This window comes from Scyliorhinus canicula, chromosome 25, assembly GCF_902713615.1.
Source record: "Scyliorhinus canicula chromosome 25, sScyCan1.1, whole genome shotgun sequence".
Taxonomy (NCBI): domain Eukaryota; kingdom Metazoa; phylum Chordata; class Chondrichthyes; order Carcharhiniformes; family Scyliorhinidae; genus Scyliorhinus; species Scyliorhinus canicula.
Window position 1 is genome coordinate 8478056 of NC_052170.1, and position 25668 is coordinate 8503723.

Sequence of the window (25668 nt, forward strand, 5' to 3'; positions counted from 1 at the left end):
ATCCAGACAAGTGCCGGTTCTTCATACACACTGAGTATTTCCTGTTAAACACTTGGCCCATCCATTAGGTGGCTAATGTTAGCCTCACTGTAAAATTCACTGTGACAGGAAAGGGTGACTCGCACTTACTTGTCTGGCTTTAGATCCCGGTGGACAATGCCGTAATTATGTAGATATTCCAAAGCCAGGACAGTTTCGGCAAAATACATCTGGGCTAAATCCACTGGCAATGCCCCGATGTTCTTCAGTAATGTTGCACAGTCACCTCCTGCGAAAAGTGAAATGGTGAGAGGATTGAGTTACTCCGCGGACAGGTTGCATAGGCTGTATTCCCTCGAGTACAGAAGATCGAGGGGTGATCTGCTCAAGTGATTTTAAGATGGTTAAGGGGTATGTACTTAGGAGGGGGAAGCTAGAACATCTGATAGAGACTGGTAAAACCAAAGGCAGCACAGCAAGGGGGAGACAGGAGGAAATACACCAAAACCCTGAAAAAGCATGACAGTCGCAAGATTTGCGAGAGCAACAATAAAACGCTGGACATTACCAAAGACCATGAAAATGGGAGAGTCATGATCACCAACGTGGCAAAACATGGCACTTGAAGAAGTTAAAGGGAATTGATCAGGTCCATTCCAACGGCCTCTCAAGTAACGATGAAGAGGGAATGTTGGTGTTGATTGCAACAGGATTGGAATATAAGAGTAGGGAGGTGTACAGGGCCATGGTGAGACCACATCTGGAATACCGTGTACAGTTTTGGTCTCCTTATTTAAAAAATATATAATTGTTTTAGAAGCAGTTCAGTAAAAGTTCACTGCGACAAAGGGGTTGTCTTATGAAGAAATGTTGAATGGGTTGGGGCTATACCCATTGGAGTTTAGAAGAATGAGAGGAGATTTTACTGAAGCGTACGCGAACCGGATGGGTCTTTTAAAAACAAAAATCCAATTAAGGGGCCAATTCACCTACCCTGGGAGAATGTGCAAACTCCACAAGGTCAGTGACCCGGGGCTGGGATCGAACCTGGGTCCTCTCCGCTGTGAGGCAGCAGTGCTAACCACTGTGCCGCCCTTCCGGATGGGTCTTAATGGGGTGGATACCTGGATATTCCTCTTGTGGAGGTGACTGAATGAAGACCCAGGTGGCCTGTTCTTGCCCCAATGTTCCTCTCCCATGGTACTATTTTGACGAAGAGCAAGGGAGTTGTCGCCAGTGTCCTGGCCAATATGTATCCCTCAGTCAACATCGCGAAAAAAAACAAATTACCTGGTTATTATTTCCTCTGGCAGGGGGGAATCCAGAATAAGAGGACAGAACCTTAAAATTAGAGCCAAGCTGTTGGGGAAGCACTTCTTCACACAAATCTGGAATTCTGCCCCCCCCCCCCTCAAAATACCTTTTGAGACTGGGGGGGCGGGGGGGGGGGGGGGGGGTCCTTCAAACCATAGACTGATAGATTTTTGTCAGGTAAGGATTATAGAACCAAGGCAGTGAGATGAGATTTGGATCAGCAACGATCTAACTGAACAAGTTTGAGGGGCTGAATGGCCTGTTTGTATGTGACAGACGCAGTACTTTAGCATCGCACTAACAGCACGGACGGACGTGAAAGTTTGTTTCACAACTTTGCATTGAAAACCCCCAGAGGCAGGATACGGAGTGATATCAATATTTAATAACTTTGCGGTTTACATTGCCAGTGCCTCACACTAATTACATAAACTGCTTGATTTCATAAACTAGTTCACAGTAGAATTCGTACTAGTTACATAACCCACAAGATTTATCTGGCAAATTGATGTTGGGGGGGGGAGGGGGGTTAGTTAATTTCTAGTCTGGGCTGTAGAGCAGAGCAGTGTGTATGAGTCAGGTCTATCACCCTATTTTCATATATTATCATGGACCATTCGCACCAACATGGAGACGTGAAACAGGAGCCGAGATTTTCAGGACATCCCGTCGCAGTCTTCAATTTTCTTCTTGTTGATTCCAATTTTTTTTTAATTCGTTCGAGGGCTTCGCAGGCCCATCCCTAATTGGCCTTGAGGGGCAGTTAAGAATCAATCACATTGCTGTGGGTCTGGAGTCACATGTAGGCCAGACTGAGTAAGGACGGCAGATTTCCTTCCCTAAAGGACATTAGTGAACCAGACGGCTTTTTAATGACAATTGACAATGGTTTCATGGCCATCAGTAGACTTTTAATTCCAGATTTTTATCTGCAGTGGCGGGATTTGAACCTAGGTCCTCCAAGCATTACTCTGGGTCTCTGGTGTACTAGTCCAGTGGCAATACCACTGCGCCACTGCCTTCCCACAAGAATCTGCAACACTGGTTACACAATTAATTTATGTTCTGAAATGCGACTGGATCAGTGATAAAAGAGAAGACATCGATGTAGCCCTGTTCATAACCTCTGTATATCCCAAAGTGTTTTGAAACCAATGATGTAACATAGGAAACTCTGCAGCCAATTTGCCTACAGCAAGCTCCTAAAAATGGCAATGTGATAATGATTAGGTGGGGTGTGTTTCTTTTAGTGATGTTGTTTGAGGGTAATAGTTTGATCAGGTGTTGTAACCCGCACAAGATCTACAGGGCCGGAGCAATGTCTCCCCGTGGGTCTCTCCGAATATCAGCTCCCCCTCTAAGTGGGCGGGGAACCCAAGGTCATCTATGATTAAGATCGGCATAAAGGCGGCCAACTTATGGAACGGACAGGGCAGACCCGGCTGTGATCTGGTGGTATATTACAAATATAATGCTTTACAATAAACCAGGTTTTCTTTTTAACCAACTGCGTTTGAACCCATCTGTGGCCTACTGAACCAGGGTAACAGAGAGAACTCGCCTACTTGTCCAAATGCAGGATTATGCTTATTGTAGTAACTTGAGACCACAAAGAAGGAATGCGTTGAAAAAAAGGAACTTCTTTACGGAAATAAATAATGAAGTTCAACAATAACAGTAATAACTATGAGAACAGGAGTAGTAGTAAAACAGGTCTTGCTTACGGGCGTGCAGATGGGAAAAAAAACACCCAAACCTCACAATGCTCAGAGCCTTCAACAGGCTCCAGCAAAACAATTACCGAGGAGAAAGGCAGAACATTCTGTATTCCAGATGGCACTCTTGTGACATTTATGGTTGACTTAAAGCACAAAGCTTTTATCATTGTGTGATGTTGCCATCTTTACCCTGTGAGATTACCATTGGTGCATTTTATGTTTAGAATTTTGTATCGATGGGTCTGGGACCCGATTCCAACACAACCCACAATTGCGCGGTCAGTGTTTCAACTGTCATGTGAGTGTCCCTTTAAGAAAGGTTTTTGTCTGCATTTACAAGGAATTTATGGGATCGGAGGAGACGCAGACCGAGGCGCTGAAGCGCAAGTGGGAGGAGGAGCTGGGAGGAGAGATAGAGGATGGTCTATGAGCGGACGCGTTGAGTAGAGTCAACGCGTCCGCAACATGTGCCAGGCTCAACCTGATACAATTTAAGGTCGTTCACCGGGCTCACAGACAGTGGCCCAGATGAGCAGATTCTTTGGGATGGAAGACAGATGTGCAAAATGTTCGGGAGGACCGGCGAACCATGTCCACATGTTCTGGACATGTCCGAAGCTTAGGGGATTTTGGCAGGGTTTGCAGATGTCATGTCCATGGTGTTAAAAACAAGGGTGGCACCGAGTCCAGAGGTGGCAATTTTCGGGGTGTCGGAAGACCTGGGAATCCAGGAGGAGAAAGAGGCAGACGTTTTGGCCTTTGCTTCCCTGGTAGCCCAGAGATGGACACTATTAGCTTGGAGGCACTCAAAGCCCCTGAAGTCGGAGACCTGGCTATCGGACATGGCTAGCTTTCTCTGTTTGGAGAAAATCAAGTTCGCCTTGAGAGGGTCAATGTTAGGGTTCGCCTAATTGGGGGGGGGGGGGGTTAGTTTAGCTTAAAGTAGGGGGTTAATAAAGGTGGGACCTGTAAGGAAGGGAGACGGATTTTGCACTATGTTTATAGTTTCATGTACATTGTTTATTTTGTTGTTGTTACAATACCAAAAATACCTCAATAAAATGTTTATTAAAAAAAGAAAGGTTTTTGCCTTATCACATGGCTTCAGTGATGTCATTTTGTGGGAGGAGCTCAGCTGTGGCTGTGTGAGGTGTTTTGGTCTCGCTTTCAGTTTTTGACTGCTATGGACCACAGATAAGGAGAAATAAGTGTTTTGGAGGGCAGCACGGTGGCGCAGTGGGTTAGCACTGCTGCCTCACGGCGCTGAGGTCCCAGGTTTGATCCCGACCCTGGGTCACTGTCCATGTGGAGTTTGCACATTCTCCCCGTGTTTGTGTGGATTTCGCCCCCACAACCCAAAGATGTGCAGGGTAGTTGGATTGGCCACGCTAAATTGCCCCTTAATTGGAAAAAAATGAATTGGATACTCTAAATTTAAAAAAAGAAGTGTTTTGGCCTGTCTCTCTCTATTTTCATTTTTAAATATCTGTACCAGAAGTAAACAGGTGGTGACTACCTGCTTTGGTAACTTAAAATATATATTCAGGGAAAGCCAGTCTTATTCAAGTGAGAATGCAGAGTGCTGGGCCATGCCCTTGAATAGGGGTTTTTGGTTTATGGGATTTTGTTTGAATTGGAACAATTAAGGGGGAATTAATTAAGTGTTATACATAGATTACTGAAGCTGGGTAGTGTCTTTATGTTTGTAATTGATAAAAAAATCTTGCTGTATGTTTATATAAATGTTAACTAAGTTCTTAGAATAAAGCTTGTTTTGATTAAAGTGTCTAGAAAGACAATTGAATCACTCCTGAAGTGGAGGCTCGTGCTCCTCCTAGCCAAATTCAGCATAAATTTATAGATCAGGTGAACTTCATCATACACTTTGGAGTCTCTAAACCCTGGCCCATAACTGAATCAAGATGGCAATCGATACAAGGATGCACCAGAGGGTCCGCAGGTGGAAAAGAATATTCAACTCATCTTAGGTCATACACCCAGAAAAGGCTACAGACCCATGCCCCACCACAACAGCCAAGTGCCTTTAACACAATTGCAGGTTTCCTTATGTGTAACGTTCTTACTTCCACTCACTCCTATGAGAAGTATTTACCCATTTATTATAATCACAATCATTTAAAATGTAGTCCAGCATTTGTTCTCTCTCTCTCCTCACCCCCCCCCCCCCCCCCCCCCCCCCCAACCATCTGTACACCTTGACTTGAGTGGATGAAATGGTCGGCTGACGCTTGCCACTCTAATAACTCACCTTCGACGTACTCCATTACCATGCAGAGATGCCGCCTGGTCTCAAAGGAGCAGAACATACTGACAACAAATGGATTCTCTGCAAAGGTGAGGATGTCACGCTCCACAAACGCCTGCTGAATCTGGTTTCGGAGAATCAGGTTCTGTTTGTTGATCTTCTTCATGGCAAATCGCTGCCTTGTCTCTCTGTGCCTCACCAGGTAAACAGCACTGGAACAAAGCAAGGACCCATTCACTTTAAATAATAGTTTCTCCTCACAGAGCCAGGTTGTTTGGGGTTGCGCCTATTTGAAGCGCTGCGAAATTGAATTAATGGCGCAGTAATAAAACATGTGCAGGGATATAGGGACCTAAGGGTTCATGTGCATCGATGTGGCACATAGTGGGGGAGTAGTCAGCAAAGCAAATCATGTGTTTCTGAGTAGAGGTAGTGAGGGCCAAACCATGGAATTTATGACTGAACTTTTATAAAACTGTTCTTTGGCCACAATTAGCGTAATGCAACTAGCTTTGTAAGGATGTCATAGAATCCCATAGAATCCATACAGTATAGAAGGAGGCCATTCGGCCCATCGAGTCTGCACCGACTCTGAAAGAGCGCCCCACCCAGGCCCACTCCCCTACAACCCCACCTAACCGTTAGACACTAAGGGACAATTTAGCATGGCCAACCCACCTAACCTGTGCATCTTTGGACTGTGGGAGGAACCCAGAGCACCCGGAGGAAACCCACGCAGAGAATGTGCAAACTCCACACAGTCACCCAAGGCCGGAATTGAACCTGGGTCCCTGGCACTGTTAGACAGCGGTGCTAACCACTGTGCCACCATGCCGCCCCATGTAAGGGTCCATGGGAGGGTGCAGAGAGATTTACCAGAGTAGAGGGATTTTAGTTTCAAGATTAGGTTCTGGAAATTGGGGTTGCTTTTCCGATTATTTGACGGTACAAGGGCTAAAGACATAGTTTGGGCAGGAGATGCAGGTAGGAATGTGAGGAAGAGCTACTTTACACACAGCAGTAATGACCCTGAACTCGCTGCCTCTAAGGGAAGCGGAGGCGATCAATGATTTCAACAGGAAATTGGATGTGTACTTGAGGGAAATAAACTTACAGAGGCTACAGGGGGAGAGCAGTTGAATAGGATGAACTAGATTACTCTGCAGAGAGCCACCATGGATTCGAAGGGCTGAATGGCCTCTTTCAATGCTATAATGACTCTATAACTCATTCTCTGTTGAGTGCCTGTGTTCCATCCAGTTATATCAGCCAAAGAACTGGTTAATTCCAAAGCAGAGTACACCCCCACCAATCCACTTCAGAATGAAAACAGAAAGTCCTTTTCTACATAACAGGCAGCTGAAATTTGGAACTAGCTCCCCCCACTCCCCTAAAAACTGTGGATGCTCAGGGAACAAGTGACATTTTTAAGGCTGTGATCGATAGATATTTGTTGGGTAGTTATCAAGGGATATGGGACAAAGGTGGTGTTGAGGTGCAGACTGACTAGGATCTGGTTGAATGGCAGGACCAGCTTTGGGGGGAGGAAGGGAGCGGGCCGAAGGGCCTCCTTCTTTGCCTCTGGTGCCAGCGAGCGCTCTCAGTGACGCTGATTGATGGTCGATTCTTAGTGATTTCTCTGTGTGAAGCTTAATCGCTAGACTTGGCAAAGGATCCTTGGATCCTTGCACGGATAATTCCCATTCCTTTCCAGGATAACTTTGGAAGGCATCCACTCATATTACAAATTATAACCCTCAAGTCATCAAAGAAAAGACTCATACACCATCTGTTCCAACTCCACATAAATACGCAAAAGAGCAGCTATACACTGCTGCGCCTCATCCTCCCATCTGTCGAAAAGGAACTCCGACTCCAATATGGGGCTCCCAGCCCTCCAGGAGTCCCTCGGATTTTGAAGTAAGCTGGAATTTTCTGCAGGGAAATCTGGGAGAAGACTTCTCGGTGGATGGAACTATTTAGTCAGACAAATATTGGCGATGGTTTGGCTGGGCGAGGAAGTCAGGTGATGCAATCTCCAGGAATATGGCCAACCAGAGCTGGCAGCAACATGGCCATCACCCAATCTCTATGACCATTTATTTCTTATCCCATTAGAAGGTCTACCCCAGGAGGTTAACTACAATAAAGCAGCCTCCACACCTTTCAAATTAATAAAGTACCCGCATTCTCACTTACCCGTATGCCCCATTGCTGATTAATTTAATGGTGTCAAAGTCTTCTTCAGACGGTGCCTTTGTGGGTTTACCCGAGGTTCCGCGGCACTGTGAAAAACCAAACATGTCGCTTAGAGAGCGGGATTTCCAACACCAACTCGCATTTATATGTGCTCCACACACGGACAATCAAAATATTTTACATCGGGCCAAATATTGGGGGCCCTCGGTTTAGCACGCTGGGCTAAATCGCTGCCTTGTAATGTCGAACAAGGCCAGCAGCGCGGGTTCAATTCCCGTACCAGCCTCCCCGAACAGGCGCCGGAATGTGGCGACGAGGGGCTTTTCACAGTAACTTCATTGAAGCCTACTTGTGACAATAAATGATCATTATTATTATTATTAGGAGGAAGCCTGAAGAGGAGAGGCCTTGCTGAAACAGGTGGGGTTTGAGGGGGCGCGAAGTGAAGAGCTAGAAGAGCTCAGGCAACTGAAGGCACAGCCAGTGATGGTGGGGAGGTGAAGGGAGAGTGGGCGGGAGCGGGGGTATATACCAGAGGCCAGAGTCGTAGGAATGAGAGTTGTAGCAATGTTGTAGAGCTGGAGCAAAGACCGTGCAGGGATTTAAACACCACACTATTAATTGGGAGCTGGTGTAGGTCACCGGCAGCGAATGGGACTTGATTGAGGATAGAGTGCAGGAAGAAGGGTTTTGGATGCGTTTCGGGAGACTTTAGGATGGGAGGGCTGCCCGGGAAAGCAATAGAATTACAGAATGTGGAGGCATGGAATCAATCTTACTCTGCAACTTGCAGTGCAATATTGGGGGCAGAGGGATATTTTGAGTGTGTGAACAACCTTCCCCATCTCGAACCTGTATCTTACTCCAGGATATATGACCACCTAAATCTTAGCTTATCTTCACTGGTGAAGGCCCCCTCTGTTCATGCACTCTATTCGAAGAGTCTGGTAAAAAGGGAAAATGTGCAGACAGCATCAAGAGAAATCTACTTGTTAAAATGTTAAATCTATACTGAAGACTGATTAACATTCCTGGGCGTAGAGCAGTCGTCCTCTCTCCCTTGGGTCAGGTTTAGCATCGCCATCCCTCCAAGCTGACTGCAACCCTTTCAAAATGAATTGCAAAGTGAGTTTCCTATTGCATTTGTGTGACATTTCCATTTACAGCATCAGCCACCCTTGTAACTCCACTGAACAGACGGCCGCGTTCAGCTATGGTCTCTTCAACTGGAAAATGAGTTGCGACTCAGTCTTTCATCCAACACAGTCTGGGGTATACATGTGCACGAGGAGGTGAGAAGGAGACTTGCGAAGATACTACGGTGGCAGAGTAAGGGAGAGGCAGAGAAAAGGAGAAGCAAAGAGGCAGCAAGGGAGAGGGAGGGAATACCATATGCAGCGAGAGTCAAAGCACCTCACACACAATCAGTTCAACAACATTGCACTTACAGCAAGCATCTCACAGCCATGTAATCAAGCAACCTTTTCCCAAAGCTAGAGGAGTCTAGAACTAGAGGGCATAGGTTAAAGGTGAGAGGGGAGAGATACAAAAGAGACCAGAGGGGAAATTTCTTCACACAGAGGGTGGTGAGCATCTGGAACGGGCTGCCAGAGGTGGGTACGATTTTGTCTTTTAAGAAGCAGTTGGACAGTTACATGGGCAGGGTGGGTATAGAGGGATATGGGCCAAATGCGGGCAAGTGGGACGGGCTTAGTGATAGAAACTGGGCGGCATGGACAGGCTGGGCCGAAGGTCCTGTTTCCCATGCTGTAAACATCCATGACTCTATGACAAGGTCACCTGAGACTCAAATCCGCCAATGACACTTGAAAAGTTTTGCTGAGGTTAGCAGGAGGTCAGATGGACCGTACATACAAGCAAGGCACTGAACTCTGAACTTTTAATGTAATTAGCTGGAGTTGCCAAGGGTCCTTTGCCACCTCTTTCCATTTGAGGTGGACCGTTCTTTATATATAACTTGGGAAGTGGTGGCGAGGCCTCCATGAACTATTGTGAACTCTGGAATGCTTCCCAAACATTAAAGCAAAATCCTGTAGACACTGGAAATCTGAAATAAAAACAGAAAATGACAGAAACACTCAGCATCTGTGGAGTTGACGTTTCATCAGAATTGATGAAAGGCCATCGACCTGAATCTTTCACTCGGTTTCTCTCTCCACAGACATTACCAGAAATTGTTGTTGAAAAATTACAAGAGCCTTAATAAAATGTTTTTTTTTTAAAGCAATAGGCTGAAACAACCCAGTTGAAACAGCGATTTGAAGATATTCAGCCAGAGTCTGAAGTGGTCGTAGCAGGAGACACAAATCTGTTCTATGAAGCAAGTATTACTCTATACATCCAGCCATCTGGCCAGATGACACATTGATAACATGGACCTGTACATCTCAGCCCGGAGAGTCGAAGGAGAAAACAGGAGAAAAAAACCTTTTAACGATAAATGCAAATGTCGAAAAAGAAGCACAATAAAGTTCTAACCAAAGTGACTCACATCTATCAAGTCAACCAATTCTTGCGTGTTGAGGCTTGGGCTGTCATAGGTGTCCAGATGGGCCATTTCTGCTTGCAAGAATATAGGAATAAGTAACATAGCATTTCAGGGTTAACAGGCCTGTCAAACAGGCCAGATGTTAAAAGCCTTACTTCTGAAACAGTGTTATTGCAGCTGTGGTGTGCAAAGACTGGTGGCCATATACTGGAATAGATTATGTTGATGGGAAACTATTAATATATAAGGCTACAACTATGTGCATTAATCAGACTGTGAGGTCTCACTTCCAATCACCTCGCCTGTGCAGTTAAGATAACGCTTTGTTCTCTAAACTTCAAGCTGATTGGTTAGAATATGCCATCACGCAAACGATTAGAGCACAATTGATAAGGATATTTTGATTAATGCTTCACTGTGGTTACCTCAACCATTTTAAAAGGAAGTCTTTAATGTATTTTTTATTTTTGTCCCTCTTTTCCTATCCCCCCCCCCTCCCCCACCCACCCCTACCAGCCACCCAACTCTGTTACCCTGTCATGCGTTTCTGTTGCAGCAGGAAGTGTGACGACTAGGAGAGTTTAGGAATCATGGATTCCAAGTATTGACCAATTTTAGGGGTTAAAAACCTGGGGTCTGTTTCCTGCAGTGGTCATGTTTTTTTTTAAATCCTGTTTTGCAGGGCCTGGGAACTTTTCGGAGCCAACAGGTGAAATTGACAAGAGGAATGTGTTTTCCAGTCTGGGTTCGTGCACTGTGGTTTGACTGGGGAAGTCCCTGGAGAGTTCATTTGTTATTCAGCTTGGGGGGGATGATATAATTGCTGAGAAAGCTTTTGGAGAGGAATGAAGTCTGATCTGGGATTTGACCACAAGTAAAGGCTGTTTTCCCTCCCAGTAGGATAGTTAGAAAAAGAGTAATAATAGTTAAAGCAGTGCAGTCTTGTCTGAAGACAAGGAAGAGGCTGACGCAATCCAGCTGAAACAGCGATTTGAAGATATTCAGCCAGAGTCTGAAGTAGTTCTAACAGGAGCCGCAAATCTGTTCTGTGAAGCAAGTATTACTCTCTGCCATGCTGATTTTAAGTTGGATTGAGAGCTGTATGTTTCTTTTGTTGTTGTTTAATGGGGAATTGAGTCTTGTTTAAGAGGTAATTGTGAGCTGTTCTTTTTGGGTGTGACGTTAAAGAGTTTAATATTGTATTCATGATACATTTTTGTTTTAAAATACCAACGCCCTATTTCTTCATGCAATCACTCCGGGAGCGAATCATTCTTTCCGCACAGACTTCCAAATAAACTAAACTTATTGGGGTCTTGGCCCAGTATCCTAGTCACTGTTGGGGTTTGATTTGGGCTCACAATAGGAAGTTAATTGCAAAGCTTTATCAAGATTCTTTAATTGGCCATCAGGAGACCTGTAATTTTTTTCAGCGTGCTCACAAGGCTAGCATATACACGAGGGAGAGGGCTGCGTGTGCACAAGAGGAAGTGCACACACAAGGGGGCAGTGATAGATGCGAAGGTAGTGTGGACACGAGGGACAAGGCGTGCAGAAAAGGGAAGTCTGGGTAACGTGGAGGACAATGTGCGCATGGAAGGACAGGGTTTTGAGCTTGGTGTGTAAAGAGGGACATATCCTCAAAGGGCCAGTAATCACAAAAGGGGAACTGTGCTCTCTGATCGGAGAATCGCCCGGGGCCGGCGTCAATCCCGCCCCCGCTGTGTCCCAAATTCTCTGCCGCCCGAGATTCGGCGGGGGCGGGAATCGCACCGGTCGGCGGGCCCCTCGCGGCGATTCTCCGGCCCGCGAGGCCAAAGTCCAGCCGCCGACAGGCCTTTCCCGCCGGCGTGGTTTAAACCACCTCTGGTACCGGCGGGATTGGCGGCACGGGCGGGCTCCGGGGTCCTGGGGGGGCACGGGGCGATCTGGCCCCGGGGGGTGCCCCCTGGCCCGCGATCAGTGCCCACCGATCGGCGGGCGGGCCTATGTCATGGGGGCACTCTTTTTATTCTGCCCCCACCATGGTGAATGCCATGGCGGGGACCGAAGAGACCCCCTCCCCTGCGCATGCGGCAGCGGTATGACATCAGCAACCGCTGGCGGGGCGCCAAAGGCCGTTCGCGCCGGCAGGTGGAGCGGGTACCACTCCAGCGTGGACCTACTCCCTAAAGGTGCAGAAAATTCCGCACCTTTGGGGACGCCCGATGCCGGAGTGGTTCAGGCCACTCCATCCCGCCGGGACCCCACGCCCCGCCGGGTAGGGGAGAATCCCAGCCCTGATCTCTCACCATTGGCTGCATTCTGGTGACGACTGCTGATAAATGCGCATTTCAGAGTGTCAGATGAGGACAGGACAGGTATTAGCTACGACACCTCCTGCAGTTGAATAGTGGGCCAACTGCACCGGTCCGGTGTGCCAATTGCTCAAGCACAACATTGGAGACATGACCACAACACTGTTAAGAGTAACCGTGTGCCCCGCATTCACATCTAGGATCCACATTGCCACCTTGAGCATTCATGTCGAGAGGGCTAAAATACAAGACCAGGGATGTATTTCTGAGGTTGTATAAGGCTCTGGTCAGACCCCATTTGGAGTATTGTGAGCAGTTTTGGGACCCCGTATCTAAGGAAGGATGTGCTGGCCTTGGAAAGGGTCCAGAGGAGGTTCACAAGAATGATCCCTGGAATGAAGAGCTTGTCGTATGAGGAACGGTTGAGGACTCTGGGTCTGTACTCGTTGGAGTTTAGAAGGATTAGGGGGGATCTTATTGAAACTTACAGGATACTGCGTGGCCTGGATAGAGTGGACGTGGGGAGAATGTTTCCACTTGTAGGAAAAACTAGAAGCAGAGGACACAATCTCAAACTAAAGGGACGATCCTTTAAAACAGAGATGAGGAGGAAATTCTTCAGCCAGAGGGTGGTGAATCTGTGGAACTCTTTGACGCAGAAGGCTGTGGAGGCCAAATCACTGAATGTCTTTAAGACAGAGATAGATAGGTTCTTGATTAATAAGGGGATCAGGGGTTATGGAGAGAAGGCAGGAGAATGGGGATGAGAAACATATCAGCCATGATTGAATGGCGGAGCAGACTCGATGGGCCGAGTGGCCTAATTCTGCTCCTATGTCTTATGGTTTTATGGAAAGGGCACTGGCTGTAGTGGCCCATCGTACCAAGGATGGCCTTTGGAAGGGCTACCCAATTTGTCCCATTTCCTTTTCCCTTCGCAGGCCCCTACTGTTTTTTCTCTTTAAGTATTTATCCAATTTCCTGTTAAAAATTACGACTGAATCTGCTTCCACCGCCCATTCAGATCTGCATTCCCGATCACAACCCATTGCGCAGAAACATATCTGCTCAACTGCTCAATCTTTGGCAAATTATCTTAAATCTGTGCTCTCTGGCTCTCGACCCTTCTGCCAATGAAAATAGGTTCCCCAGTTCTAGTCCATCAAAGCCCCTCTAGTAATAATGCTTCGACTTGAAAAGTACACTACAGCCCATTCATCTCCCAACAGCCAGTTGGTGAAGGATAGTACCGGAGCCAATCTTTACTCAATCTGAGATTTATTTACAAAGTTATACATTACATGCATACACCTCCTAACACAACCACAGTTTTAATAAATGTCTCTTTATATGTGCTCACTCGTTAATGTCTGCCATCCGCCTACAATTAAACACAATTAATGAGCCTTTTAGCATTCCTCTTAAGGTTTAAATGTACGTTTTCCCTTGATTATTTCCTGATTCGGGAGTGGGGCAGGTTGGTAACATTGGTCAGTGATCGATATTTGACGTGCACCAGCTAATCAAGGGTTAAACCAAAAAGCAAAGTGCCCTTACCTTCCAGGGGGTCCCGGGTGAGTCCCAGTTGACTGATGATGTAACGGGGGATGTCGATTTTAACCCCATGGCCTTCCTTCGCGTGGTCTTCGGCTGCTTCCAGTAGATGGTAAAATTCCTCTGGATTGAACTCCTGAATGAAGTGGGCAGGAAATAAGAAATGGCTTTAAGTGGGTTTAATGCAGCACTGGTGAGCTTGGCGAGTTCTTCAAAAATCAATCAGCCAGGCCACGAATTTCCTCGGAGTTGGGCAGTTCATGCATGCAAGCGGTCTTTGCTTTACTGCTGAATGATGTGGAGATGCCGGCGTTGGACTGGGGTGAGCACAGTAAGGAGTCTTGCAACACCAGGTTAAAGTCCAACAGGTTTGTTTCAAACACTAGCTTTCGGAGCACTGCTCCTTCCTCACCTGAGGAAGGAGCAGTGCTCCGAAAGCTAGTGTTTGAAACAAACCTGTTGGACTTTAACCTGGTGTTGTAAGACTCTTTACCGGTGAATCACAAGTGTCACTTTGAGGCTGGAGCACAAAGCATCAATGCTGCCACTCCAGTGCGGTTCTGGCGCACTGCTGCACTGTCTCCTGGATTAAACTAAGGCCCCATCTGTCTACTCTGCATGTAAAATATCCCATGGCACTATCCCGATGGTAAGCAGGGTAATTATCTCCAGTGTCCTGGTCAACGTGCATTCCTCAATTGACATCACAATAAGGCGATTATATGATCATTAACACAATGTTGGTTGTGAGAGTTTACTGGGTGCCTCCGACATTAAAACAGTGACTACTTTATTCCCTGTAAAATGCTTTTAGACATCCGGTGGACATGGAAAGTTACGGAGCAGCTCTGAGTAAACCTTTCTTGGGTTCTCCTCCAATTAGAAACATTTTTTGAAAGGTTTTTATTAAGGGTTTTCCGTATTATACAGCGCGAAGATAAGCGTGAATATACATTGGAAAAATATATTTACATTGGCCATCTTCCATTATGTACACCGGTTGTCTTTCGTTATTACAATGGTTACAGCTTCTTGTTTTTCACTTTCCAGGAGGTGTTTAGTTCTCGTTGGGTCCCCTGCTTCTCTCTCCCCCTCTTCTTCACTCTCCCCCTCCCCTTCTAATTGTCCGGCGAGCCCTTTTCCCTCATCGGTTCCTTTACCCTGTTTCTGTTGGGGTGGCGCAATGCCGTGTATTTTGTTATGTGTTGGGCATGGTTGGGCCTCTTTATTCCCCCCTCCCTCTCCTCCTCTCCCCCCCAATTATCTCTTTTTGTTTGTGTCGTTGTTTTAAGATACCGAATACCTTTCCGACGTACTGGACACGGGAAAACGGAGGCGAGGTAAGATATCTGCCAATAGAACATAGAACATAGAACAGTACAGCACAGAACAGGCCCTTCGGCCCTCAATGTTGTGCCGAGCCATGATCACCCTACTCAAACCCACGTATCCACCCTATACCCGTAACCCAACAACCTTACTTTTATTAGGACACTACGGGCAATTTTAGCATGGCCAATCCACCTAACCCGCACATCTTTGGACTGTGGGAGGAAACCGGAGCACCCGGAGGAAACCCACGCACACAGGGGGAGGACGTGCAGACTCCACACAGACAGTGACCCAGCCGGGAATCGAACCTGGGACCCTGGAGCTGTGAAGCATTGATGCTAACCACCATGCTACCCTGCTGTGACTGTGGAGAAATCGGGTGACTCCTTAAGTGTTCTCAGCTGTTAGGTGAATTGGACATTCTGAATTCTCCCTCTGTGTATCCGAACAGGCACCGGAATGAGGCGACTAGGGAATTTTCACAGTAACTTCATTGCAGTGTTAATGTAAGCCTACTTGTGACAATAAAAAAATTATTATTATTATTGTGCATTCAGCTGTCTGCACCCAGAGCTCAGGAATTCCTTCCCTAAACCTCCTTATCTCAGTCTCCTCTTTAAGCATGCTCCTTCAAACTGATCTCTTTGCCTGAGCTTTGCGTCAGTGAGCTCAGCACCTCCTCATGTGACTCGGTGTCAAACATTGTCTGATAATTTGTTTCTGTGAATAACAGTGGGACATTTCACCAAGGTAAAGGCCCTATAAATAAACGCAGGATAAATCACGATGAATGGAAGATTTCCCACTGCAAACAGACAGCATCTGTCAGAACTGATGTAAAAACAGGACCGTTTCAGATTAACAATTCACCTCAGCCCCAAACCTGAAAGAAATATTTCCCAGTTTCTCCCCCAAAACAAACATTTCCACCAACATCCTTGAGGTTCCTGTGAGGGAACCAGTAAGTGGAGATTAGGTACGTCTTTTGCTCTACACATGAATTCCTTGCTTGGGTAGGCAACACACCCGCATTCCTTAACCAATCACTTCTTTGCAAAAACCTTTTTAACAGCCCCAAACACACTGAAGCATTCATCCCAATATCAAGGTGGCTTTCTATGATGGGGAAGCCGGAAGAGACAGGAGACTTCAAGCTAATAGCTTAAAACACAGATGAGTCCTTCCCAGCAAGGCAATGCAGCCGTTCATTCATATTGAGAGTATTCCCCAGTGCTGGATTGGCAGCACTCAGCTCGTACCCGCAGTCATAACCCAGCTGAGGCACCCCAGTCATGTGCGAATGAGCAAATTATGAATCGGTCATAATCGATCGCAGTGACTCGGTCAGGTTGGGCTTATTGTTTAATGGATTGCTGAGCTCCTAGCTGGCTGCGCTTGGATTGGATTGGATTTGTTTATTGTCACGTGTACCGAGGTACAGTGACGCAATACTGAGAAAGGGGGAGGGGACGCGTTGGGGGAGCTTGAAACTCACTTGGCCATTTCAGATTTTAATTGACCGAATGGGTTCAAGGTCATGGAAGCGGATGGATTATTTTAGCGGTGAAAGCTCTCTGCCTCCATTATTAAATTAATCAAGTGAGCTGAATTTAAATCAGTGTTTATAGTGCTTAATAATCCAGACAACACAGGTTCAAATCCCAACCGGCTTGAAATCATTTTGCAGAGTTATTGGGGGTGGGGGGAGGAGTCAGACTAACGCATCCAAAGAACCAGCAGAGGCCGGCTGGGCTGAATGGCCTCATTCTGTGCTACAGCACTCTACCGTTCTAATAAGCATCAGCCATCACAGGGGTGCCAGTGCAGTTAGATCTGGTGCACAGTTGCACAGGTGTTCGTGTGTAAGACACGAACCATCCTACGCACTCCAGTCGCTTAATTCCATACTCTCGGAAGGAATTTGGACCAGCGACCCGGACTGTGTGTCCCAACTGGATATCAGCAGTTGGGATATAGGTCAGAACTCTTTGGATTTTGGGGTTCTCTCTTCCCACTGACAGCGCACCCTCGCCCGTGGGTTCCCCAGCAGCGAGGGGGGGAGCTTCAATGGGAAATCCCATTGACAAACGGTGGAAAGAGAGATTGCACCACTAGTGAACAGCGCCCCGGTGAGAAACACGCGTCTGGGATATGGATACTCCCGCCCGCAGTGTGGACAATGTTTCATTGCCATCCATCTGCCAAAGTGCAATCTCTTATTTCTCTCCCTTCAAACGATCCGGCATGCCCACATCATTTGTTTGGAAGTTAGTGGAGGGGGAGCCCAGTAAAGACTTATTTTTGATGGATGTTGGAAACAAGAGAGGTGACGAGAATCAAAATGACCCTTCGCCATATACTCTTCGAAGTCCAGAAAAAAGGCCGCCACATTAGTGAAACTCAAACGCTTTTATTCCATCAAATGTAGAGACAGCTTACCTCCTGAAATCAAGAGGTTAAGACTTTGTGCACAACAGTTCATATAGAAAGGGCTAAACCTTTGCCTGGCCTCTCACACATCTCCAATTTCCTTTGCTTCACCATTAACAGCTGCACCTCCAGCTTAGGGCAGAAGATTTAGGAATCCCTCTACAGACCTCTCTGCCTCTTTCTCATCCTTTCACAGACTCTTTGATCACCTTCATTGGCTTGCTGTCACTTCCTATCTGATTTTGAGCCATTTTACCACATTGAATGTACTTCATAAATCCAGTTGTTGACATAAACCTTAAATTAACTGCACACAGCACTGGGGGAAAAAAAACATGAGTAAAATGGATTTTGATTTATTGTTATGTGTACCGAGATACAGTGAAAAGTATTGTTCTGGGTACAGTTCAAGCAGATCGTTCCAGACATGAAATAATAATAATAAATAATTTTTATTAGTGCCACAAGTAGGTTTGCATTATCACTGCATTGAGGTTATTGTACACAGAGGGAGAATTCAGAATGTCCAAATTACCTAACAGCACGTCTTTCGGGACTTGTGGGAGGAAACCGGAGCACCCGGAGGAAACCCACGCAGACACGGGGTGAACGTGCAGACTCCGCACAGACAGTGACCCAGTGGGGAATCGAACCTGAGTCCCTGGCGCAGTGAAGCAACAGTGCTAACCACTGTGCCGGCCAAGCAAAACATATGATAAATACACAATGTAGATACATAGATATTGGGTTGACATATATGGAGTATAATGCTAAACAGAAATACCCAACTTGAGGCAACACCCATTTCTTATAATCGAAAATCATACTAAAATAAATTTGTGATTTTCACGTGATCTACCTGCAAGCTACATGACAATGGTGCGCTTTGGTCCACATGAATGTGGGCAAAAATCTACAGAACTAGCCCAGAGTAAAGCCAAAGATTCCGTTTTGTTGTGGTGTCTGAAGAGAATATTTGAATGACGGAGTGTAATACTATTGGGAAATGGAACATTCACTTTGGACTTGCACAAAACAAAATGGCTTACCAGGCACTCCAGTAACCGTGCAGGCCGTGCGATGATGATCAGCAGCTTCTTCACCAGCTGCGTCACAAAAGCGACCTCTGAACTCTCGGACCGCTCGTGTGCCTGGAAGGAGTTAGAGAATATCGCCTGTAATAAAGGTGACCGATAACACTTTCATCTCTGCAAGGGTGCTGAAGGCAATTGAACGCAAACAACCAAAACGCTCCAGTTGGGAACGACTGATACTAATTCAATTCCCTGGTACCATCATGGCCAGGAAAGCCACCCCAGTCAGTTCACCCAACCCAATCACATTCCCAGCACTGATCGGTCATTCAGATAGAATGAAACAACAAAACGGATTTTAAATGAATTCAATTCTTTACCATTTGGTTGAAGTATGTGGAAATTACCTTCTGAGTATTTCTTTTTTTGATAAGAGCATTTTGGAAATGGGAAGTGGAACTCTTTGGATGGTCCTTTCAAAGGACCAGCACAGACATGATGGGACAAATGGCCTTCTTCTATGGAGTAAGATTCCATGAACACGATGAGGCATGAATTAAAGGTCCAGGCAGCTTGAGGGATGTGTGCTGTAAATATTAACCAGGTATTGTGATGATAGGTAGACTGTCATCTGTACATAATATGAGTAGTTCATCATCACTGTAAATTCTATGATCTATGATCTGCATGTGTATTGTAAGTTATATGTTTTACTGTTGCAGTTCTACCATCCGACCAGCAGGTGGGGCGAGTAGGCAGTCCCAAAACCTGGGATGCACCAGGTGGTGCCTCCGAAGGAGTTTGTGAGGAGCAGATAGCAGTCGCAGTTTTAAGTGGCTCTGTTGTATCTTAGTATAAGTTAGTGATAGACGTTTATTTCCAACTATATTCATCCCAGGCATTTTAGTTATTCGTTAATATAGTGTTAGTAATAAATAGCTTTGTTCATAAAATAAAGTGTAATGTTCTTTGTTCACATCAGCCCAATCAAAAAACATTACAGGTATTTGCTCGAAAGTCTCTTCTACGTTTCCGTGAACACCCAGCATCCTTTTTGCCTGACGTTGCTTTCGGCTCAGTGATATGAATGGTCTGGGTGGAGGGGTCTATTGAATCAGTTGTCCTTCACTGCCCTCTGACACCTCGCTATCAAACATAACTCAGATTGGGTGCTTGGTAAAAGGAGAAACGGATATATCTCCCCAACACTGATGGTCCAGCACCCAGTATGTACAAAGTTATTCATACTTGTAATTTAGTCAAAACATGCAGAAGAATAATCCTCATTTGAATAATCATCAAGCCCCTTCCATAATCCAGCACGATGGAGAATTCTGCGTAAGTATTCCCTGATGGCCAAAGGTGATTAAACAAATGCAATAATAATTATCAATGCCACATTGGTACAAAACTAGGTCATTCAGCCGCTTGGGTTTGCTCTGTCATTCAATTAAATCGTGGTTGAACCACATGGTTTACCTCTCCCTGATCTCCCTGATCTCAACCCTCCACTAGCACAAGAGCCATGTGTCAGCTTGGATCAGTTAGTGGCATCCTCCTTTCACACTCAGGTTGTGAGTTCAAACCCCACTCCAGAATAGATCTAGGATGGCGCGTACGTATGGTAGGAAGCCAATGTGTCAATCTTGCAAGGATAATTCAAACAATAATAAAATCGTAAGAAATAGCAGCAAGACGAGGTCCCTCGAGTTAGGTCTGCCACATTTAATTGTCGCCTTAGCTCCGCTCTCCTGACGGTGCACCACCGCAGCTCTAACCCTTGACCCCTTTGTCAATCAATAATCTGTCAAATTTAGCCTTGAATATAGCGAATGACCCGTAGCCTCCACTGGGTTCCGGGGAAGAGAATTCCAAAGGCCAACGAGCCTCTGAGAAGTAATTCTCCTGCTCATCTCCATCTTAAACAAGCGACCAACAGCGTGAGGTTTGGAGTGGTCTACCCGGCAAAGCTGAGGGTGATGCACAACTCGAGGGATTTCTACTTCAAGATGGTGGAGGCGGCTGAGGCGTTTGGGAAGGCTGAAGGACTGAAATGAGAGATGGGACTGGGATTGGGACTTGACTGAGGGGAGGGGACTAGGCTTTGTCTTTATCTCTCTCTTTGGTTGTTTCTTGTTTTGTATTTGTTGAGGGGGGGGATGTCTGGGGGGGGGATGTCTGCACAGGTTTTGTTTGTTTTTTCAGAGATTGGGTGCTGGAAGAGGGGAATGAGGGGAGCGGGGTCTGGGCAGGGGTCACCGCACTGACAAACAAAGGTTGGCGGGCGAACGGGAGTGTGGTGGGGGGGAGGGGCCGCGGCTGTTGGGACCTGATTGAACAGGTTTCGATGGGCCTGGGAGGTGTGAAAGCTGGGGGGGGGGGGGGTGGGATCGATACTGGGAGAGGTGTTTGTAAGAGGAAGTGGATGGGGGGGATTCTGGGAGGGAGGGGGGAGTCAGGACGGAGGAGCAGCGTCCAGGGCTATGATGATGGTGGGTAGGAGGGGGGGGGGGGGGGGGTTTGAGAGACCCCAGGTCAGAATAGTGACACAGATCATGAGGGGGTCAGGGGAACAGTAAAGACATTGAGCGTTTTTAGACATTTGCAGAGCTTAAAGGCAGACGTGGTGATGCTGCACGTGACCTATCTGAGGGTGAAGGATCAGGTGAAGGGGTGGGTGAGTCAGGTTTGTCTCTCGGGGTATGACAGTAGGGCTCGGGGGTGGGGGGGGGTAGCCGTTTTGGAGGGCAAGAGGGTGCAGTTTCAGATGGAGAAGGTGGTGGCAGATCAAGGCTGCAGGTACGTGATAGCGACGGGGGCGCAAGAGGGGAGGTTGGTGGCACTGGTAAGCGTACATGGCCCCAACTGGGGTGATGTAGGGTTTGTGAAGAGGGTGCTGGGTGCCATCCCGGATCTGGATATCCATGAGCTGATAGTGGGGTGGGGGGGGGATTGGAACATGGTGCAGGAACCGAAGGTGGACAGATCTCAGCCACGCTCGCTGGCCCAGTAATGGTGTGGGGGGGAGACAAAGACATTGGCTGGGCTCATGAGGGAGATGGGAGGAGTGGCCCGTGGAGATTCTTACACTCGAGGGAACGGGAGTATTCATTTTTTTCTCTGTACACAAGGTGTACTCAAGGATTGACTTTTTCACGGTGAGGAAGGCACTCTTGGCTGGGGTTAGGAAGTCGGAGTACTCGGCAATTGTGATTTCAGATCATGGTCAGCTTTGGATGGATGTGGTTTTGGAAAAGGGAATAGCCCAGAAGTCGGGGTGGAGAATGGGATGTGGGGCTACTAGTGGACCGGAGTTTTTTTGATAAGATCGGGAAGGTGGATCGAGAAATATGTGGGGTTTAATTGCACAGGGTGAGGTTACGCAGTCAGTGGTTTGGGAGGCTCTGAAGGCAGTAGTGAGGGGGGGAGGTGATCTCGTTCAAGGCTAAAGTGGATAGGTAGGAAGAGGGAGGAACGCCAATAACTGATAGAGGAGATTTTGGAGGTGGATGGGAAGTGTGGGGGGGACCCGAACCAGAGTTCCTGACCAATAGGTTGGAGTTGCAGGTGCCCTTTATCCCCCCCCCCCCCCCCCCCCCCCCCCCCCCCCCTGCTTGTATTGGCTATAGAGCCCCTGGCCATTGTGATAAGGAGCTCAGGGCTGTGGAAGGGGATAGTGAGATTCGGAGGGGGATGGGTGATGGAACATAGGGTGTCCCTATATGCCGATTATCTGCTGCTGTATATTTCGGAACCAAGCACGTCAGTGGGAAGTATAATGGAGCTGCTTCAGAGATTCGGGACGTTCTCGGGGTGCAAACTGAATTCAGGAAAGAGCGAGTATTTTATGGTCTCCCCGCCAGGGGTAGGATCAGGGGGGGTGGCGGCTGCCATTCCGCTTGGCGGCAACCCACTTTGGTATTTGGGGGTTCAAGTGGCCCGGGATTGGGGAGGGCTCCGGAAGTTTAATTCTGCTAGTCTTGTGGGGAAGGTGAAGGCCGATTTGGTTGAGGTGGGACAATCTCCCTCTGCCATTGGCGGGCCGTGTACAGCCGGTTAAAATCAATGTTTTGCCGCAGTTTCTGTTTTTGTTCCAATGTCTGCTTCCAATTTCCCCATGATTTGTGACGTGCGGGCTGACTCACATCCCTTGGGACAGGGCCTTCTGTTGCTAAGCAACGACTTGTTTCTATTTATTCTTCACGTCTTAACCCTCTTCAAGCACAATAGAGACACAGTTGGAACGGAAACATCTTTGTCCAGCATGAATCTAACTACAGGTTTTACCCTTCCATGCACATAAATATTAAATGAAATCCACTATCCCTTATTTCTAATGTTTACTAATACAAATATAAATCCCTTAAGACCACCTTCAATTTCCTCACAATCAATAAGATTTCCGCATGATTTGTGACGTGCGAGCTGACTCACATCCTGCAGCAGCTTCTCCAGGTTCTCTTGCAGCTCGTAGAAGTACCGAGAAGTGATGAGCCCCTCGTGCGATTTATCCAGGCAATCCCTGGACATCTCGATGATCTGGTGATGGATGAAGCTGAGGACCCCATCAGCCAAGGGGAGTACATTCTCTGGAGCATTGACCGTGAAGAACTCCTGTAGCCTCTCCACCATCTGCGCAGTGGCCTGGAGAGGGAATTAAATGCATAACTGGCCTCAGTTTGAGGAGGAATTCTGTTGTCTCACAAGTTAAAAGCCAACTGCGGAGGCTGACATAAACCTAGGCTTTCAAGTAGGAGGTTCAAATCCTGACTGCCAAGAAATTCCTGCTTCAGCATCACTGAGCATTCATCTCACTGTAGCCAGAGTACCATGGGCTCTGGGAAAAACATTCTTTTGTCTGTCCATAACTGGTTGGTCCTCCCAGGTCCACGACTTGCTGAGGGATGTAATAAAGCTTGGCACAACCGCCACAAGGACAGGGTGGGGAGGGACCCCTGTTTAAGACCCTTCAGCCACAGTCCACTGAAGGGAGGAAATTGTAAAAAGAAAACCTGTCAGGCTGTATATTCAGTATCTAATGAGTGTGTTAAATATTAACTACAGTGTAAATGTAGTGGGTAACATACGATATTGGGCGAAATTCTCCGCCTCAAAGCGCAGGTGGCGGAGTTCCTGGTGAGTTGGAGAATTAGCGGCGGTGAAGGAAACGGGATTGGCGGCGGGCACCAATTCATTTCCTGCCGCTTGTGTCGGGGTCATTAAGACCCATTGGCGTCCACTCAGCAGGCCGGGTCCTGTATTCCCTGCGCCCACCTGATTCTCCAGTCCTTTGGGTTAGTCAGTGCTAATGACTGTGAATAGTTCCGTTTCGGTGACCTCTTTTCACAGAATTTTTTTCCACAGAATTTACAGTGCAGAAGGAGGCCATTCGGCCCATCGAGTCTGCACCTGCTCCTGGAAAGAGCGCCCTACCCAAGGTTAACACCTCCACCCTATCCCCATAACCCAGTAACCCCACCCAACACTAAGGGCAATTTTGGACACTAAGGGCAATTTAGCATGGCCAATCCACCTAACCCGCACATCTTTGGACTGTGGGAGGAAACCGGAGCACCCGGAGGAAACCCACGCGCGCACGGGGAGGATGTGCAGACTCCACACAGACAGTGACCCAGCTGGGAATCGAACCTGGGACCCTGGAGCTGTGAAGCGATTGTGCTATCCACAATGCTACCGTGCTGCCCTTGTGGCCGTTCTGCCTTCCAAGGTCAGACATGGTTCAGATCAGAGTAACAATTGCTGTAATCTTCTCCAACCATGCATCTTATCAAACTGAGCCTTAGAGGCTCCAATTCCATCTCCACCTCTAACTCACGGCAAAGCTCCTGCTCTATGCGTTGCAGTATTGCTCCATCACGCTCCAAAGCCCCTTATCGAAGGCTGATAACGAGCTCTACAGCACAGACAGTCCCAACACTCAAGGCCAAGTTCTTCAGTGCTAATTGTCATTGGAGCAATGTCGTAAATGATGGTCGCAGGTCTGATTGAGGACTTATTAACGCAATGGATAAAGGGGACATGAGCACAATCCTTACCTTTGGGAACCTTTCTTTGTAGACATGGTTCATCATCACTATTTCATTATCGTAGCAAGAAGGAGAGCGACCAGGGCTATAACAGATCAAACGTCACAAGTTAGTGTCGGTCCAGCAAGCCCATTGGTAAGAGTCACTTTTGGAACTGACTTCAAATGGCCCTACTTTTGTCGTCCTGGAGGTGTTGCACCTCACTGTCTTCAGTGAACAACTGTTTGCACCTGTTGGCTTTTCAGTAACTAGTGAGCATTCGGACTCGGGTGTTATCATGAGAAGATCAAAGGGTGGCTGGATCTCATTGTAACTTACAGGATACTGAGAGGCCTGGATAGAGTGAATGTGGAGAGAATGTTTCCACTGGTAGGAGCGACTAGAACCAGAGGGCTCAGCCTCAGACTGAAGGGACGATCCTTTAAAACTGAGATGAGGAGGAACTTCACCGAGAGGGTGGTGAATCTTTGGAAACCATTGCCGCAGAAGGCTGTGGCGTCCAAATCACTGAGTGTCTTTAATAAAAATAGATAGGTTCTTGATTAATAAGGGGATCAGGGGTTATGGGGAGAAGGCAGGACAATGGGGATGAGAAATATCAGCCTTGATTGAATGGCGGAGCGGACTCGATGGGCCGAATGGCCTAACCCTGCTCCTGTGTCTTATGGTCTTATGATACGAATTCCACACTGAGAATTATTAGAGAATGGGTCATTAAAATGAGTGACCTTTAAGGGCAGCACGGTGGCTTAGTGGTTAGCACTGCTGCCTCACGGCGCTGAGGTCCCAGGTTCGATCCCGGCTCTGGGTCACTGTCCGTGTGGAGTTTGTACGTTCTCCCTGTGTTTGCATGGGGTTCGCCCCCACAACCCAAAGATGTGCAGGATAGGTGGATTGGCCACGCTAAATTGCCCCTTAATTGGAAAAAATTAATTGGGTACTCGAAATTTTTTTTTTTTGAAATGAGTGACCTTTGAGTCAGAGACTAG

At 47.1% G+C, this 25668-nt stretch overlaps 1 protein-coding gene across 5 annotated transcripts in view; it reads right to left on the reverse strand.

The window, feature by feature from the left end:
- Nucleotides 1–25668, reverse strand: part of LOC119957102 (microtubule-associated serine/threonine-protein kinase 1-like) — a 170688-nt gene that overhangs the window by 40116 nt on the left and 104904 nt on the right. For all 5 annotated transcript variants that reach the window (XM_038784796.1, XM_038784799.1, XM_038784797.1 and 2 more), the window contains 8 exons: nucleotides 24689–24764; nucleotides 23067–23276; nucleotides 18648–18749; nucleotides 13840–13972; nucleotides 9989–10056; nucleotides 7477–7562; nucleotides 5281–5489; nucleotides 130–268 (listed from right to left, as the gene is read on the reverse strand). In XM_038784796.1, the coding sequence (XP_038640724.1) occupies nucleotides 130–268; nucleotides 5281–5489; nucleotides 7477–7562; nucleotides 9989–10056; nucleotides 13840–13972; nucleotides 18648–18749; nucleotides 23067–23276; nucleotides 24689–24764 (1023 nt within the window). The remainder of the gene's footprint in view (nucleotides 1–129; nucleotides 269–5280; nucleotides 5490–7476; nucleotides 7563–9988; nucleotides 10057–13839; nucleotides 13973–18647; nucleotides 18750–23066; nucleotides 23277–24688; nucleotides 24765–25668) is intronic.